This window comes from Phycodurus eques, chromosome 2 (genome assembly GCF_024500275.1).
Source record: "Phycodurus eques isolate BA_2022a chromosome 2, UOR_Pequ_1.1, whole genome shotgun sequence".
NCBI classification, from domain to species: Eukaryota; Metazoa; Chordata; class Actinopteri; order Syngnathiformes; family Syngnathidae; genus Phycodurus; species Phycodurus eques.
The window spans coordinates 16525729-16543269 of record NC_084526.1 but is presented as its reverse complement, the minus strand read 5'-3'; the positions used below and the strand labels follow the sequence as shown (position 1 = coordinate 16543269).

Below are 17541 nucleotides of genomic sequence, written 5' to 3'. Positions count from 1 at the left end.
TGCCATACAATATTCTTGCGCAGTGTTTTGCCGTAGAAACACTATGAAACACTACAAAATAAACGAGCTGTTGTTCTGAAACGCTATAGCTATCAATAAATGTCCTCGGAAGTCAGCAGAGATTTATATCGTTTCTTTTAGGATGTTGTTAAATTATCCATCCATCCATTTTCTGTACCGCTTATCCTCCCCAGGGTCGCGGGTGTGCTGCAGCCTATCCCAGCTATCTACGGGCGAAAGGCGGGGTCAAACGCAGGACACATATAAACAAACAGCCATTCTCACTCACATTCACACCTATGGATAATTTAGAGTCTTCAGTTAATGCATGTTTTTGGGATGTTGGAGGAAACCGGAGTGCCCGGAGAAAAGCCACCCAGGCACGAGGAGAACATGCAAACTCCACACAGGTAGGGCTGGGATTTGAACCCCGGTCCTCAGAACTACCCGTATCGCCCAGTAGGAGAGAGTCTTCTCTCGAAGTGCAGCTGATGTGTTCAGGAGAAAACCTATGGATACCCGGTGAGGGGAGAAGGGGTGGGGGAAACTGAGGCCAAAGACAAAAACCTGGTTAGGGACCTGGAAAATCAGAACATCAAGGAGCAGTAAGTCAACCCAGGTAGCAGAAGAGATTAGTGACAAAGTGGAATGGAAGTGGCCAAACCAGACTGATGGGGAAAAAATGAGAACCAGAATGATCACAGCTCCAACCCAAGCTCAAGAGACGAAGCACTGTCTCACGCCCCTTTTACTTCTCCTTGCATGGCTGCTGCATGTGTGTGGTCTTCTTCTCTGTGTGGTGTTAACCAAAAATTTATATAGCAGAATGGAAGTTGAATTTGCCCTTGAGGGATTGTATTTCGTGTCGTAAAAAAGTGACTCGTTGGATAATGTCATCCTTTTTTGTCATCCATTTCTTGACCCAGGCTCCGATTTCCTCATGTGTGAGATTGAGAACGGCGGCACCCTGGGCAGCAAGAAGGGCGTCAACCTGCCCGGCGCCGCCGTCGACCTGCCTGCTGTCTCCGACAAGGACATTCAGGACCTGACGTTTGGTGTGGACCAGGGTGTTGACATGGTGTTCGCCTCCTTCATCCGCAAAGCCGCCGACGTCCATGCCGTCAGGGCCGTGCTGGGCGAGAAAGGCAAGGACATCAAGATCATCAGCAAGCTGGAGAACCACGAAGGCGTGCGCAGGTGTGTGCCAAACAAGTTGAGGCATGGCTCTGTTGTTTTCCTGGGAAGCTTCTGGAAAAGGAATAAGAGATGCGTGTCATCTGATAAGCTCCAGTATGTGCTCATTGTGAAGAACCACTGATGTGAATGTGTTGCACCCTGGTGGCCTCGTGGAGACACTACACCCAAAAGGCAAACTACGCCGCCTCCTGACAACCTTTGGTAACTACTGTTTCGTGTGTCCCTCAGGTTCGACGAGATCATGGAGGCCAGTGATGGCATCATGGTGGCCCGTGGTGACCTTGGTATTGAGATCCCCACCGAAAAAGTCTTTGTAGCCCAAAAGATGATGATTGGCCGATGCAACAGAGCCGGAAAACCAATCACCTGTGCCACTCAGGTCAGACATTTGAATGCCTTTGCACTCTTCGCTGTAACATTTGTTATGTGTCTATGTGTATAGCTCTTCAACCTTTACTTACATGAAGAGATGTATTTATTTTTTTTGGTCTTAAACTTGTCGGATGGTCTGTCTTAAGATGCTGGAGAGCATGATCAAGAAGCCGCGACCCACCCGCGCCGAGGGCAGCGATGTCGCCAACGCCGTGCTGGACGGGGCCGACTGCATCATGCTGAGCGGCGAGACCGCAAAGGGAGACTACCCTCTTGAGGCCGTGCGCACACAGCACATGGTCAGTTCACATAAAAGAAATTAATGCAGTGACTTTTCTTTCACAATATTGAATTAACCCCTTTGACTTATTCTTACCTGATGTTGCTTGATTTTCTTTTTTTTAAATGAGAAATTGAAGGTCAGTAGTAGGGACAGACCAAACCGTTGAGTAAGTACAGCATTATACATTTCGGTCAATCACCAGGTAGTCATGATTTGCCCTTTTTATACATAACCACGGTGGATTTGAAACAATAATTGTTATCGAAGTATAGACTTTCAGCTTTTATTCAAGAAGTTTCACAAAATTATAGCATTTACAATTTCCGAATTGCACTCATTTAATGCAGCGTGCCTCCATTTTTAGGGACTCGAGTGAAGCTCCTGCAATTGTTATTGGAATACAACTGGAAATATGGAGGAACTCTAGATAATATGACATCTAATTCCATGCCATATTTTTGGGAGTCCACTTAAAGCCGAGCTTTCACTTAGATTTTTTTAGGGGTTGAGGGGTATTTCCCGACAACAGTGAGAGTCAGACTAAAATTCAACTTGCATGTGTGTGATTTTCATGAGAAATATACAATATTAAAATTCATACAGGACAGCACAGTTGACTTCTGGTTACCACGTCTGTCTCACAGTCCTGTGGTTCTGGGTCAGATTCTGTGTGGAGTTTGCATGTTCTTCCTGTGCTTGCATGGGTTTACTCTGTGTACTCCGGCTTCCTCCCACGTTTCAAAAACATGCATGTTAGTTTCATGCAAATCGTTGCTTGTTTCTCTTATATGTGCCCTGCAATTGACTGCGGACCAGTGCAGGATGTACACTAAATCAGCTGGGATAGGCTCCAGCTCACACACGACCCTAGTGAAGATAAGCACCATGGAAAATGGATCGTTGAAAGGGGCATTCCTCTGTGGACTCTTTTAAAAGCAAATTGCATAGTACATAAGTACTTGCACCCTTAGCTGGTCACTGCTACAAAATCATTTGCTTAAAAATGTAGCGACTCCATTCATACGTTTATAAATAATCATATCCAACAAATTCCAATTTTTATTTTCCCCATGCAAATCAGGGGGCACTACTAGGTCACCATCCATCACATCTCATTCAGATGTTGGGTGATGCAGTTGTTTCTATTCCACTTGAATGACATAGCAAAAATTAATTCCGGTCCTTTAATTCATCCCCATTTTCGATGTACTGTATATTTCCCAATAGCTCACAATACGTCACTCTGAATTCATGAACTTTGAAACAACTTGAAGCCCTTTAACCTGCCCTGCCTTTTAAGATGCTGTCTTTTTCTGCCTTTTTAATAATCCATTTCACACTACTACTTTGTGTGTGTGTGTGTGTGTGTGTGTGTGTGTGTGTATGTGTATGTGTATGTGTATATATATATATATATATATATATATATATATATATACACACACACACACTGCTGCTTTAACTCCCTACATTCCTAGAGCCCATTATAATGAATCAAGCAAAGGGTTGTGAATTTTTTGTATTAATAATTGTCTCCCGTGTCTCTCCTCCCTCAATGCACACGCATTCCCTTTTTTTTAAATTCCTCTATCTTCCATCATCCTGCCTTTGTGTGGTGGTGGTTTGCCTTTTGCTTGTCGCATCATGCCTTCGCTCGCTTGCCAGATTGCTCGCGAAGCCGAGGCAGCCATGTTTCACCGTCAGGTGTTTGAGGACCTGCGTCGATCCACACCGCACTGCAAAGACCCCGCCGAGGCCATTGCCATCGGTGCTGTTGAGGCCTCCTTTAAGAGCTTGGCCTCAGCCATCATTGTGCTCACAGGCTCTGGAAGGTAGGACGGGTGTCCTCGTTTTTGCGGTGCTCATGTCAGCTGTGAGAGGAAGAGTAGGGCCAGACAGGGACGGATGGAAACCTGGGAGAGGCTGGTGTGATCACCTTCATTAATCTGCTGGTTGTTTCTCCATGTTAATACACCTTTTCACCATGATGTCACACATACTTTCGGGTGGCAGTAGCGCCAACGGCAATACTAGTAAACAAACGCTGTCATTTGACCCAGGTAGATGGATAGATTGAGAAAACAAGCTAAATGGCTTCAGTGATGATTTTAGCCTTATCTACTGCTGTAGTTGGAATGTGTGAAAGGTGTTTTATGAGGTAAATTGTTTGGGTGATGGAACACGGGTTGTAATTTACATTTCAATGGATAAGTTGATTAAGAAATAAGATGTGGTGGAAATTCAGACATACTCTATTTAACATGAACATTAAAGTAATGGCTAATTAATTGACTTTTCTGTTACTCTGATTAATGGCACAGACAAGGTCTTTTGATGGTGAAATGGTGCGCTTTAAAAGCTAAGCATTGACTCAAACACATCCTCCAATGATGATCCAACCAATCTAGTCATTTTTACAATGGCAACTATTTAAACGCATTAAAACTGATATATCAACCAGGAGACTTAGTGGTGTGATTTAAAGCCTTTCCCAGATGTGTGAATGTTGTGGTATGTGTGAGAGAAAGTAACCCCCACTCCTTCCCCAATTGGTTCCCCCCGGGGCTGGCGTAGATCGCGCGTGAGGCCGAGGCAGCCACTTTCCACAGGAAGCTGTTTGAAGAGCTGAGGCGACACTCACATCTGACCAGAGACCCGTCTGAGGTGGCGGCTGTTGGAGCCGTGGAGTCGTCATTCAAGTGCTGTGCTAGCGCCATTATTGTTCTCACCAAGACCGGCAGGTAAGACACGGGGATATTCCTAGTTGACAAGGGTAAGTAATGAGACCCAAGCCACCCCCCTCTCCTGTCTGTCTCTTCTGGACACTAGCTAATTTGAAGCCTATATAGGGGGTCCTCTGTTTCTAGTCTACCGGTGGTGACGTAACCCAAATTTTAAATTAACTTTGAAGACACTTTTGTCTGTCATAAACCTACGCTACCGCTTCAGTGAAATCATAATAACAATAAATATTTGTACAGAAATGTTGGCCATAAATGCATAACCATCAGTTGAAAAACAATAAGTATGGCTGTAAACTGAGTGCATTCTTGTGCCACATGAGAATGTATTCTTAGCCACTGCGCAAACGAGTTAATTAACTAGTTAGTTGTTTTTAACCTACAAATCAAACATGTCTGGATCGTCATAAGCCTGAGATCCCCCATATGGTGAAAACAGTAGAAGCATCTTCCAAAACCTTGACGAAAGTCTTCACAGATCAGTGTAAGCTGTAACAGCAGATATTTTCACTTGGTCAGGTGTTCCAAATTGTCCATATAGTGTGTTTGTGTGTGTGAATGAATGTGTTTTTGGAGTGCAATGTGATTTAGGTGAGAGAAGATAGTGACAAATTCACTTTTGCATTGTTCAATAAAGTTAGCAAAATAATTTTTGTTGGGTTTTTCTGGGGATATTTGTAACCTAACGCACCTCTTGTGTTCTAAAATGCCCATTTTCCACTGCACAGTTCCTACACTACTCAACATGTCTCTCCTCGGTATTGACGATAGTGCCTGGTCTGCCTAACCGATTCCCTGTGGGTGTTTTAAGCCACTGTTGGTCGCTCATTGGACAAGTACATTTGTAATAAATTGTAACATTTAAGAGAGAGAGGAGAAAAAAAAAACGTGACCAGTTTGTGTACCTTAGTTCTTCATGATATAGTATTATGCAACAAAAAAAAAAGTATGATACTCCGGACTCTCCGCTTTGCTGGCCTCAGTCTCCACTTGAGTAAAATGTGTCTCCCCGTCCTTACCAAGAAGAAAATGCAGGACAATTTTGTTGTTTGTTAGCATTCAACTGATGTGTTCAATGAGGCTTGGTTTTCCTGGTTTAATGCGTTATTAAAGTGGAAAACCAAAGCAGGTAGCGCTGAGTCAGTGCTGTACAATGGGAAAGTGCTTTTTTTTATATACTTACTACTTAACAGTATTACAAATTTCTGAGTTATGCTAAACTCCTCTCGTGGGTTTTTTGTAGGTCTGCCCACCTTATCTCCAGGTACAGGCCCCGTGCTCCTATCCTGGCCGTGACTCGTAATGCTCAGACTGCCCGCCAAGCGCACCTGTACCGTGGGATCTTTCCAGTCCTCTACACCGCTCCTGCCCACGATGTGTGGGCCGAGGATGTCGACATGCGCGTCAACTCTGCTATGGATATGGGTAAAGCTTTGCATCTGTGTCAATTCTTTTTGAGATTCATTTTATATCACAACTGTGCAAAAGTAGAACAGAACAAGTAAATGCAGCCTTATTCTCGGAGATAAACCTATTCACATTTTAAATATACTAGCAAACTGTAACAAAAAAAATAACTTGAGGAGAGCTCATTGACGTAAAAGTCTGAAAACCTGGAAAAAGCCCGCTTCAATCAATGTATTGACATGCTGTCTTCTTGGGGAACCTCACACCATGTGTTTTCCAGTGCTATGGATTACCATATTCACAATGAGCTTTGAATTTAGTTCAAAATTGGCCTGCACCAAGCCTTGCTGTTTTATTGTATCCGGAGGGTCCTCGGTTTATGACGATCCCGACATACAAGGTTTTCAGTAGCACCGTGACTTTTTCCCATTTTCCCCAAAATTACGGTGTGTCAATGCTGAGTCTGTTTGGAATGGCAACTTCAACCGGAGTACAGTGCACTAAGAATTTAGAAAATTGGATGATAGGTTCTGTGTTGGGAAATAAATGTTTCCCTTTTTTGGGAATGTTTTTGTGTGAGATTGCCTGTAGACAATCTGGTCAAAAAATTCCTTCAAATAAGAGTCAAACAGTATAACTTGATTATTTCTCAACATTTCTCCTCAACGCTTTGGTTTTGTCTGATACCCGGGGAAGCCTTTTTCCGGTTGGCAGACAAGTTTCAGTAAAAAATATCTACCAATAAGCCTGTACGGGCCGAAATTCCCAGGGCTTCTCCAAGTCGACCCATCGAAATTACCGTGATGTGTCAAATGACATCACTTACCCTAAAAACTCCACTTAAAACGCGCAAATGGAACATTATTCGTGAGAAGAGCAGTGTGGGCTGGACAAGTGGTCACATACTGTAATAACCAATTGTTTTTTCCTGAATTTATTTGCTATGGAGGATTTTAGATTTTTTTAGAAAATTGTCACATTGCTATTTCAAGGTTAGGAACGGTGTGCAATTAACTAGTTTGCGCGGCATTGTAAAGATATGTGATGCAAAAAGGCATGCTCTTGCCTCGATACTTATTTTCTATTTGCCATTTTATATTTATAGCTAAAAAAGAATTTACTGTAATTATTGACTATGGGGGAACACATTTTTTTAACTAATCTGTACATAAGGGTTTTAAGGTAGCCATAGAATTTTTGGGTGGCGCTAAATTTCTGAAGGAAAAAACAAAGCATAGGAAGTAATGGAACTAACTGTAAATAAATAAATAAATAAATAAATACATAAAAAGATCCAATTTTGGAAGTCCCATCTCTCTGCATTGGTCTGAGGACACGTCATTATTTTGGCCTTCCAACTTGTAGGTGTCGTCACCAAATGGTGTGCCAGTTGGCAAAAAGACTGTTCAATTCAACGTCCGACCGTGAGTCATCGGGTTGTTGGTGGTAATGCGGGTCGTCCACTGACTGGAGGATCGGTGGTCCAAATTCGGGCTCCAACTGTCCGCTGTCGAAGTGTCCTTGGGCAAGACAATGAACCCTAAATTCCCTCCGGCATCCATCCATCCATCCATTTTCTGAGCCACTTCTCCTCACTAGGGTCGTGGGCGGGCCGGAGCCAGCTATCATCAGGCAGGAGGCGGGGTACATCCTGAACTGGTTGCCAGCCAATCGCAGGGCACATACAAACAAACAACCATTCGCACTCACATTCACACCTACGGGCAATTTAGAGTCTCCAATTCATGCATGTTTTTGGGATGTGGGAGGAAACCGGAGTGCACGGGGAGAACATGCAAGCTCCACACAGGCGGGGCCGGGGATTGAACCCTGGTCCTCAGAACTGTGAGGCTGACGCTCTAACCAGTCGTCCACCGTGCCGCCTCCCTCTGGCATAGTAAATGAAAAACTGTTCTCAATTGCCGTACCTGGTTAAACAAAAGAACAATAATTCACGCATATTTTTGTTACTTAATAATGTTAGTGTCATGTTGCGTTATGGACTGTACATGCAAATTTGATAAGTATGAGCCTAAGACCTTTTATGACATCCCAAAGAAACCTGAATCTCATTGAAAGCTTTGGATCATGCAGCCATTACACGACACAGGTGGAACCTACTGACTAATCATGTTTGCTTTCGGCACTTAACATAATGGTAAAACACATAACTTTATATGTAATTGTTTTGCTTTATAATATGACAATTTTAGATAGTCCCCTCCAAAAGTATTGGTATGGCAAGGTCAATTCCTTTGTATTTTGTTGTATACTGAAGACGTTCATCAAAAGATGAATCTAAGACAAAGGTTCAGAGTTCTAGCTTTTATTTCATGGTATTTACATCTAGATGTGTCAAACAACTCAGGACCGAGAACCTTTTGTTTGAAGCCACCCACTTTTCAAGTGAGCAAAAGTATTGGAACGTGAGTGATGGGTGTTTCTCGTTGCTCAGGTGTTGCCTTTTAGATTGATTGCTTAAACATTAGATAGTGCTTGTTTTGGGCTTTGGGTTTCACCTGTAAAAACTGCATTTGATGTTAAGCAAACATGAAGGTCACAGAGCTGTGTATGGAAGAAAAACAAACTATTTTGAAGCTGAGAGAAGAGGGAAAATAGATCAGAGCTATTGGACATAGCCAATACAACAATTTAGAATGTCGTGAAAAAGAAAGAAACTGCTTGTGTACTTGAGCAACAGACATTGAATAAGTCCCCCAAGGGTATCAACAGCAGTTGATGACAAATATTGTGAGAGCTGTGAAGAAACACCCAAAGACAACAGTCAGTAACATCACTGCCAACCTCCACAGGGCAGAGGTGAAGGTATCACAATTCACTGTTTGAAGAAGACTTTGAGAGAAGAAATATACAGGCCATACCACAAGATGCAAACCACTCATCCGCAAAAAGAATCGGAAAGCCTAATTGGATTTTGGAAAGAAGTAAAGAGATGAGCCACAAAAGTTTGGAACAAAGTTTTATGGTTTGATGAGACCAAGATTAACCACTACCAAAGTGATGGAAAGGCCAAAGTATGGAGAAAGAAAAGATCCAAAACAAACAAGCTCATCTGTGAAGCAAGGTGGAGGTAATGTCTTGGCTTGGGCTTGCATGGCTGCCTCTGGAACGGGGTCATTAGTCTTTATTGATGATGTAACTCATGATGGTAGTAGCAGAATGAATTCTGAAGTCTACAAAACCATTTTGTCAGGCAATTTACAGAAAAATGCATCCAAACTAATGGGGAGAAGCTTCATCATGCAACAATACAATGACTCAAATCACACTGCCAACAGAACAAAGGACTTCATCAGAGGGTAAAGGTGGAAGGTCTTAGACTGGCAAGTCAATCCCCGGACCTTAACCCAACAGAGCATGCATTTTACCTCCTGAAGAGGAGACTGAAGGGAGAAACCCCCAGAAACAAACAAGAAATGAAAGGGGCTGCAGTAAAGGCCTGGAAAAGCATTTCAAATGAAGAATGCAACAGTCTGGTGAAGTCAATGGGTCGCAGACTTGATGCAGTTATTGGAAGTAAGGCTTAAGCCACCAAATATGAAATGTTATTCACTTTAAGTTAATTTAATAATGTATGTTCCAATGCTTTTGATCACTTGAAAAGTGGGTGGTTGCAAACAAAAGGTGCTCTGTCTTGAGTTGGTTAACACATTTAGATATAAATATCATGAAATAAAAGTGGGTTTTCTGAACTTTTGTCTCATATTCATCATTTGATCTGAAACCCAAGCGTCTTTCAGAATACAACAAAAACGAAGGACTTGACCTTGCCGTTACAATACTTTTGAAGGGGATTTTATCATATTATTCCTATGTAATCTTTTTCAAATTATGCACAAAAGCAATAATGAAAGATGAGTCTCACATTTAGCTAATAACTTGCATCTCACTTTTAAATACTTGGTGCCTGAATTACTTTTGGTGATAGAAGGCCTAGTATGTATAAAACGTACAAATGGAATATGAGCCTAACCAAATATGCAAGTACACATCACGCATTAATACATTTCACGTAGGCTTTTATTAAATATTTTGTGTGGGCCTATATTAAGTTGTCAATTAAATACATCACTTCAGGTCAGGCCTGGTGGGTGAATGGGACCCATACTGTATGTCTGTAACTGCATATTGATCAGGTAAATCCCGGTTGCTGCTGTCATACAGAAGCTTTACTGCATGTCTTTGCTTGGCATCATTTGCACACTGCAAAAAAAGGTACCAAAACCAGTATGTGTTTATGCCAGTCAGTTTTATAGGAACGCGCACAATTGCAGTGGGGCAAGAAACTATTTAGTCAGCCACCAATTGTGTAAGTTCTCCCACTTCAAAAGATGAGAGAGTCCTGTAATTTTCATCATAGGTACACCTCACCTGAGAGACAAAATGAGAAAAAAAAATCCAGAAATACACTCTGTGATTTTTAAAGAATTTATCAGCAGATTATGGTAGAAAATAAGTATTTGGTCAATAACAAAAGTCAATCTCAATACTTTGTTATATACCATTTGTTGGCAATGACAGAGGTCAAACATTTTCCGTAAGTCTTCACAAGGTTTTCACACACTTGCTGGTATTTTGGCCCATTCCTCCATGCAGATCTCCTCGAGAGCATTGATGTTTTGGGGCTGTCATTGGGCAACACAGACTTCCAACTCCCTCCAAATCGTTTTTATGGGGTTGAGATCTGGAGACTGGCAAGGCCACTCGCGGACCTTGAAATGCTTCTTAACGAAGCCACTCCTTCGTTCCTAGGGGGGGGTGTTTGGAATCATTGTCATGCTGAAAGACCCAGCCACGCTGATAGAAGGTGGTTTCTTTCTCACAATACATGGCCCCATTCATTCTTTCCTTTCCACAGATCAGTCATCCTGGACCCTTTGCAGAAAAACAGCCCCACAGCATGATTTTTCCACCCCCATGCGCCACAGTAGGCAAGGTGTTCTTTGGGTGCAGTATTCTGTCTCCTCCAAACACGACAAGTTGAGATTTTACCAAAAGTTCTATTTTGGTTTCATCTGACCATTTGATATTCTCCCAAGATCTTTCGTGGAGCCCCATACCGAGGGAGATTATCAGTGGTCTTGTATGTCTTCCATGTTCTCATAATTGCGCCCACAGTTGATTTCTTCATACCAATCTTCTTATCTATTGCAAATTCAGTTTTCCCAGCCTGGTGCGGGTCTACAATTTTGTTTCTGGTGTCCTTTGACAACTCTTTGGTCTTGGCCATAGTGGAGTTTGGAGTGTGACTGTTTGAGGTTGTGGACCGGTGTCTTTTATACTGATAGCGAGTTCAAACAGGTGCCATTAATACAGGTAACGAGTGGAGGACAGAGGAGCCTCTTAAAGAAGAAGTTACAGGTCTGTGAAAGCCAGAAATCTTGTTTGTATGTGACCAAATACGTATTTTTCACCATAATTTGCTAATAAATTATTTAAAAATCAGACAGTGATTTTTTTTTTCATTGTCTGTCATAGATGAGGTATATCTATGATGTAAATTACAGGCGTCTCATCTTTTTAAGTGGGAGAACTTGCACAATTGGTGGCTGACTAAATACTTTTTTTGCCCGACTGTATGTCACAATGACATTCAGCAAACGCTCACATTATTTATTGCTCAAGACGGGTTGCAAAGCAGTGGAAAATTTCCAGTAAATTTCCATGGGAAGTTGAGCTTGGGACATCCATGCAAAATAGTACAATTAAAAAGCGAGACATTTAGACAAATTTATTTTTAAATAGAACTACCAAATTTTGAATACGTCTTTTGGAAAAATCAAGCCTTTCACCGTAGAACAAAAACATGAATGTTGAATTAATGTTTCCCCATCTAAAAATACCAACAAAGTTCCATTCAAAATGCTAAACGAAAAGAGCCTCTCGTCCTTGAAAACAATTCAAAACACTAGAACTCAATCTGTGCATGTGATAGAAGAATGTAAAGTGCATGTAGGGGGCGTGGTCTAAATAAACCTGCAATGTGATATATGTGATATATTTGTTTTAGGTCTAGCATAGATATTGAACTGTACTTGCATGAAATATGGTTATGTCGGGATTATCTTAAAATATATTTAAAATCTCTATTAAGAGGTAACCTTCAATTTTTTCTATTCACGTTATTTCCCATGAAGTTTGGAACTTTGAAAATTCCTAGAATTTTCCAACTCTACTCAAGACTACACTAAAAGGGAGGTGTGTCAGGCTAATTCACTTGTTCAAAGGCGCTACTCAAGTGTAACAGCATGTGGTGGCGCAAGTGCATTGCGATAACCCATGCAGTTGGTGTACGGAAGAAATTTGGGTTGCATCAGCAAAGCTCAGGTGGCTAAATTCTGTTGTGTTTTTGTGTGTGTAACCTACAGGCAAGGTGAGAGGCTTCTTCAAGGAGGGCGACGTCGTTATCGTCCTGACCGGCTGGCGTCCAGGCTCTGGTTTCACCAACACCATGCGTGTGGTTCTGGTTGCCTAAGCAGCCAAACCATGGGTCCGCTCCATCTCTGCCTGTTCTCTGTATAACACTCCACCATTCATTCGCACTGCTCCTATGTGAGCTAGTAGAACATTATACGCAAGCACATAAAACAATAATCAGCGACCAAACAGCCACAATAACCATTCCAAGTGGGGTTATTGGTGGCTTTGAAAAGGTTCATGTCCTGCGTCCATTCCTTTTCATGTTAAATTTCCCTCAATGAAACCAGTCTTCGGGGGCCCAATCAGATTGACGACCAGAAGCTGCTGTATTTCTTAATTTGAGACGCATTTATTAAAATCACTGCCATTGATGGCTGATGAATTAAAAAATCCATGTTAACATGGAGGACTGGCAGTGAATGAATTCAACGTGATTCCCCCCAATCTGGTGTATGCGTGTTTCTGCTCATTTGGGTGGTGCCGCATGAACACAAAACAGATCCTTGTAGTGTTTTGTGTGTGAGTGTATGAATTGACTTCTATGCTTTCAATGTGTTGCACTCCTAATCTTTCTCTGCACTGTGTTACAGTCTATTATATTTGACTATTGTGAATGGTGTTTTGTTTGGGACATTCCAGTCTATTTTGTCTAACTAGAGAATATGGACGTCCCCCATCAGAGCTGGTTACTGTTACGTAGATGTGTCATATATCATTTCCTGTTTAGTTGATCATATATTGAAGTTGGCAACCTAGAAGTCTCACTTAAAAATATATATTTTGTCACTTTGAGGGAGGTTGCGATGTTTGTGTCAGTGGAAGGTGGGTAATAAAAGTAAGAATCTCACTTGTCTGTAGTAAGAATCTCACTTGTCTGACAAGCTTTTGATTATCCCATTAGAGCTATGTGAACATGAAGAGGTCATGCGTAGCTGGAGTTCATCAATAAAAAGGGCAAGTACCAAAACAAAATTTTTGTCAGTGCTTTATTTTCAGATGACCGACTTTGCATTTTTCAAAATAGCAAAGAAAGAACATCTTAAAAAGGGTAAATTTAATCTTGAAAGTAAAATATTTACACCCTGTCCAAAATAAAGCTTTCCAAAAAAATAAAATTCAGTCATACACCACCCCGACTTGTTTAAGAATTTCTTCTTTGATTTCTGCCAGCAGCAGAGACTCGGCGTGAGACATGATTGGACTTTCTGTCATTCCTGCAGTGGAGAAAAGGCTCATGCTTATTCTGAAAGGTGTCATTGACCGACAGGAAGAACAGGATTTACTGATGCTCTGATGCGCATGCAGATAATGTTGAGTTCTGATAAAATTCCAGGGAAGTGTTGAGGTTTCGGCTCTTTGCATGGGAATTAAATTAGTAGTTTTTGTGAGTAACACTTGAATCAATTCACATATAACACATTGTTATACATACGAATATATACATACATATATATATGTATGTATATATATATATATATATATATATATATATATCATGCAGATAATGTTGAGTTCTGGTATATATATATATATATATATATATATATATATATACACACACACACACATTTCCATAACATGGGATTAGGGTACAGAATTCACTTGCAACCATTTCTGCAGTTTTATCTGGTGTAGTACCTTGGAGCAAACACTGTCGGACCTCCTCCGCCTCATAGCGCAACCCCGTGCTGTGAACGAAGTTGAGTGGCAAGTGAGGCTCTGGGAGAGGGTACTTGGTCTCCTTCCCATTTACCACCATGGTCTCGGGGCACCACATGTGTGATGGGAACTGAGCAAACAACAGACATGAGGAAATAAATTGTGAAATTTCATTCTCTGTGGGTGGTGGTGACAAGTGTGGCTTTGCGTGAACATTTATTGGCAACACGAAAAATGCGGCTGAATGCAAATGCGGGAAGCAAGTGCAGGCGTTTTAACATACCCGGATTAAACCCTTGTTGCCCACCACGATTGCGTCATTGTAGAGCTGCAGCCCTGAGGAGCTGGTGAACACCGCCATCCTGTTGTTGGAAAACTTCAGCGTCACCACCAAGGTCTCGTCCACTCCTGGAAACAAAACTTGTGTATAAAAGATTTTTCTTCACAGTACCTTGTCTTTTTTTCCATTACCAGTATCTAGGATGACTCCCTCGGTTTTGATGCTCTCTGGCCTCTCTCCGCCGTACACCATGATGGAGAATTGCAGCGGGTAAAGGCCGATGTCCAGCAATGCTCCTCCGCCAAGCTCCTTTAGCTCCAGTCTCGGGAGAGGCAGCACAGACAGGCCGAACTCGGACCGGACCATCCTCACGTCACCGATCTCGCCCTGGGCGACCAGCCGCCGGATCTCTCTGTAGGCCGGGAAGAATCGGCTCCAAATTGCCTGGAAAAGACACAGCGGCATTGCCCGGATTCAGTCAGGTAAGGTAAAGAAATCTTTTTAGAATTTTCAAGAACAATATGCCTCTAGTGTTGAGGAAAAAAAATAGAGATCACATCCCACGTGACTTCACCAAATCTAAATCTGGGCTGTTCACCAGTACATAAACCAAGGTCCACCAAGACATGGATGAGACTCTGGTGTGGATGAACTTGACTGGCCTGCACAGAGTCCTGGTCTCAACCTGATAAGACACCTTTTGGATGAATTAAGACTGCAGACTGAGAGCCAGACCTTCTTGTCCAAAATCACTGTGACCTCACAAATACGCTTCTGGAAGAGTGGTCAAAAAAACCCTACATACACTCCTAAATGTTGCGCAAAGCATTTTCAGAAGAATTAAAGCTGTCATAGTGGTAAAGGGTGGACCGACAGCATGAAAAAGGTGGCGTGAGGGTATGTTCATCGTTTCTTGCAGCGTCATTGTTAGTTTTACCGGTGATGCCACCACAGAATCGTACCTGTGATGGCAAAGAAGAACCAGAGAACCAGAAACTCTCACTTCTAACACAACGTAGCTGTGGAATAGCGTTAAAAGAAGTGCGCACCTCTGTAAAGTCCACAAACAAGAAGACCAGAATATTCAGTGGGGAAAATTAAGAATTCAAATAATTAGTCCTGTCGTCTTTTTACACTGCCTGTACAAGCCTGTATTTTCCCTGCCTTTTTTCCATGGTTCTGTGCTAGTATGATCAGTGGTGACCCATAAGAGGAAAAATTCTGCCTTTGGAGGTAGTATCAAAATCATCACATACGTAGTTGGGATGGGAATGCCGTAATCTAATGCATTATATCTTTACAATTGTAAATCAGCCAATATGGTTCGGGTCACGTAAAACAGTTGAACTCTGGTGGTCCCACGGTGTCGACCTGCTCTTCAATTACCTCCATGAGGAAGACGTTGTTCTTCTTGGCGCAGGCCAGGATCACCTTCACCTCCTTGGGTGTCATGGCCAGGGACTTCTCACAAAGGACGGGCTTCTTGGCATTGAGGAAAAGCAAACAGGCGCTCAGGTGGTTGGTCTGGATGGTGCCGATGTACACCACATCTGTTCACACACGACTCATAGGAACACAGAGAAAAAAAAAAACAATATCGACCCAACGGGCTTTACATAAACACTGACCGATGTTGGGATCTTTGGCCAGCTCCTCGTAGCTGCCGTACGCTCGAGGGATGTTGTGCGTTTTGCCAAACTTCTTGGCATCCTCTAAGTTGCGGGCAGCCACTGCGACAGTCTGTCAGTGAAAGTACAAATATTTTTCTAATTCATCCATCCATTTCCTGTTGTGTATTATATTGTCATTATAGCCAAGATTGAACTGGAGTCAGATGTTAAGCAACACAAGTTAAGCAAACTCGGCCAAGAATAACACTGAACTTCATGCCGAACCCAGATCTTTTTGACTGTGAGGCAGACATGCAGCGCTGCCCTCCTTCAAATCTGTTCGGTCGATTCATTTTTCAACCTTGCATAGCATTGCTTGTTGTATGTAATACAATACAAAGATGTCAAATTGTAGTTACATTACTTGCATTCCTGGAATGGGTTTTAGTAGTCAAGACCTCACTGAAATTTTAAGAGTCCGCGTTATAGCACTTCATGATGGTGGATGCTCTCGTCTTAACACATTTAAGCACCATATATCCATCATCCATCTATCCATTTTCCATACCGCTTACCCTCATTAGGCTCTCAGGTGTGCTGGAGCCTATCCCAGCTGACTTCGGGCGAGATTCGGGGTACAACCAGCCAATCACAGCGAACATGTGTTCTTTAAATTGGCACCAAAATAAAGTGATTGAACATAATGCATACTAAATACTAAAGGATTATGTAGGGTTTTTATTTCAAGGATAAAGGGTCACCACCACAACGTTGCAGATTTCAGCCGATGAACACACAATCTGTCATTTGCGCTAAAAATGCATTTCCCGTTTTAAGCGAGACAGAACGGGCGCCACGCCCCCCCTGAGCCACATAAATACAGTATATAAAACATCAGACATTGTTTTACACCAGTACTTGACTATATTTACAGTATAATTTCTAACGTGCCTATGGATGAAAAAGCTAAATTTTTGTGCTTTGTATTCTTAAACTAATGGAAGTCACAGACATACCCTCAGTCTTATTCTCAACCTGCTTCTTCCTTAACTATTAATCTTTTAATGATTTAATTAATGTGATAAAGTACAATATAATGTGTATATATCGCTGTTCAGGGTGTCCATATCTGATGATGGCAACTCTGTACTATGCAATGATCCGGTCCAATTGGGTTTGACCGCATTTCGCAGTGTGGGGCAAGCCTAATATGAAGTAAATGCTGCACACAGACAACAATGTAAACTTCCTCTTCCTGTTATTAAATAAATAAATAATATTTCACAAACTTCCTGTTGCACAAAAGACAGCAGAAGTAGTACAGAGCAAATATGCAAAACTAAAAATGTGTCTGAGCATCTCTCTGTGGTACTGATACCTGGTGGTCTTCAGGCGGAAGTGTTTTCAGGGCCACCATGAAGTCGTGACTGATCTTGCCAGCGCTGCATATTCCCCACCTGGTTGCCATCGCTATTGTCTGTCTGTATGCGTGGATCCGAGATCAACGGATTACACCTAACAAGTCAGACTGGTGAGTGAGTACACAGTGAC

At 42.1% G+C, this 17541-nt stretch overlaps 2 protein-coding genes across 4 annotated transcripts in view; one reads left to right on the top strand and one right to left on the bottom strand.

Moving 5' to 3' along the window:
- pkma (pyruvate kinase M1/2a) overlaps positions 1-13413 on the top strand; it is a 27829-nt gene extending 14416 nt beyond the window's left edge. For 2 of the 3 annotated variants that reach the window (XM_061668680.1, XM_061668696.1), the window contains exons 6-11: positions 927-1197; positions 1426-1576; positions 1716-1868; positions 3518-3684; positions 5837-6018; positions 12390-13413. In XM_061668680.1, the coding sequence (XP_061524664.1) occupies positions 927-1197; positions 1426-1576; positions 1716-1868; positions 3518-3684; positions 5837-6018; positions 12390-12496 (1031 nt within the window). In that variant the 3' untranslated portion in view covers positions 12497-13413. Of the gene's footprint in view, positions 1-926; positions 1198-1425; positions 1577-1715; positions 1869-3517; positions 3685-4426; positions 4594-5836; positions 6019-12389 lie in introns of all 3 variants that reach the window. The other variant, XM_061668688.1, reaches the window with a different exon arrangement.
- LOC133397618 (trans-1,2-dihydrobenzene-1,2-diol dehydrogenase-like) lies at positions 13411-17541 on the bottom strand. The gene is made up of 7 exons (XM_061668724.1): positions 17369-17541; positions 16009-16120; positions 15767-15930; positions 14572-14824; positions 14384-14508; positions 14080-14230; positions 13411-13655 (listed from the first exon to the last, which is right to left on the bottom strand). The coding sequence occupies exons 1-7, from the start codon at positions 17456-17458 to the stop codon at positions 13558-13560; spliced, it is 993 nt and encodes a 330-aa protein (XP_061524708.1). The 5' UTR covers positions 17459-17541; the 3' UTR covers positions 13411-13557.

Bases quoted from the DNA above. Each gene is read 5' to 3' on its own strand.
- LOC133397618 (XM_061668724.1), bottom strand. From the start codon at position 17,458: ATGGCAACCAGGTGGGGAATATGCAGCGCTGGCAAGATCAGTCACGAC. The intron at 14,509-14,571 runs GTAATGGAAAAA...TTTTGTTTCCAG, and splicing joins GGGAGTCATCCTAGATACTG to GAGTGGACGAGACCTTGGTG. The intron at 13,656-14,079 runs GTACTACACCAG...TCTCCACTGCAG, and splicing joins CCGACAGTGTTTGCTCCAAG to GAATGACAGAAAGTCCAATC.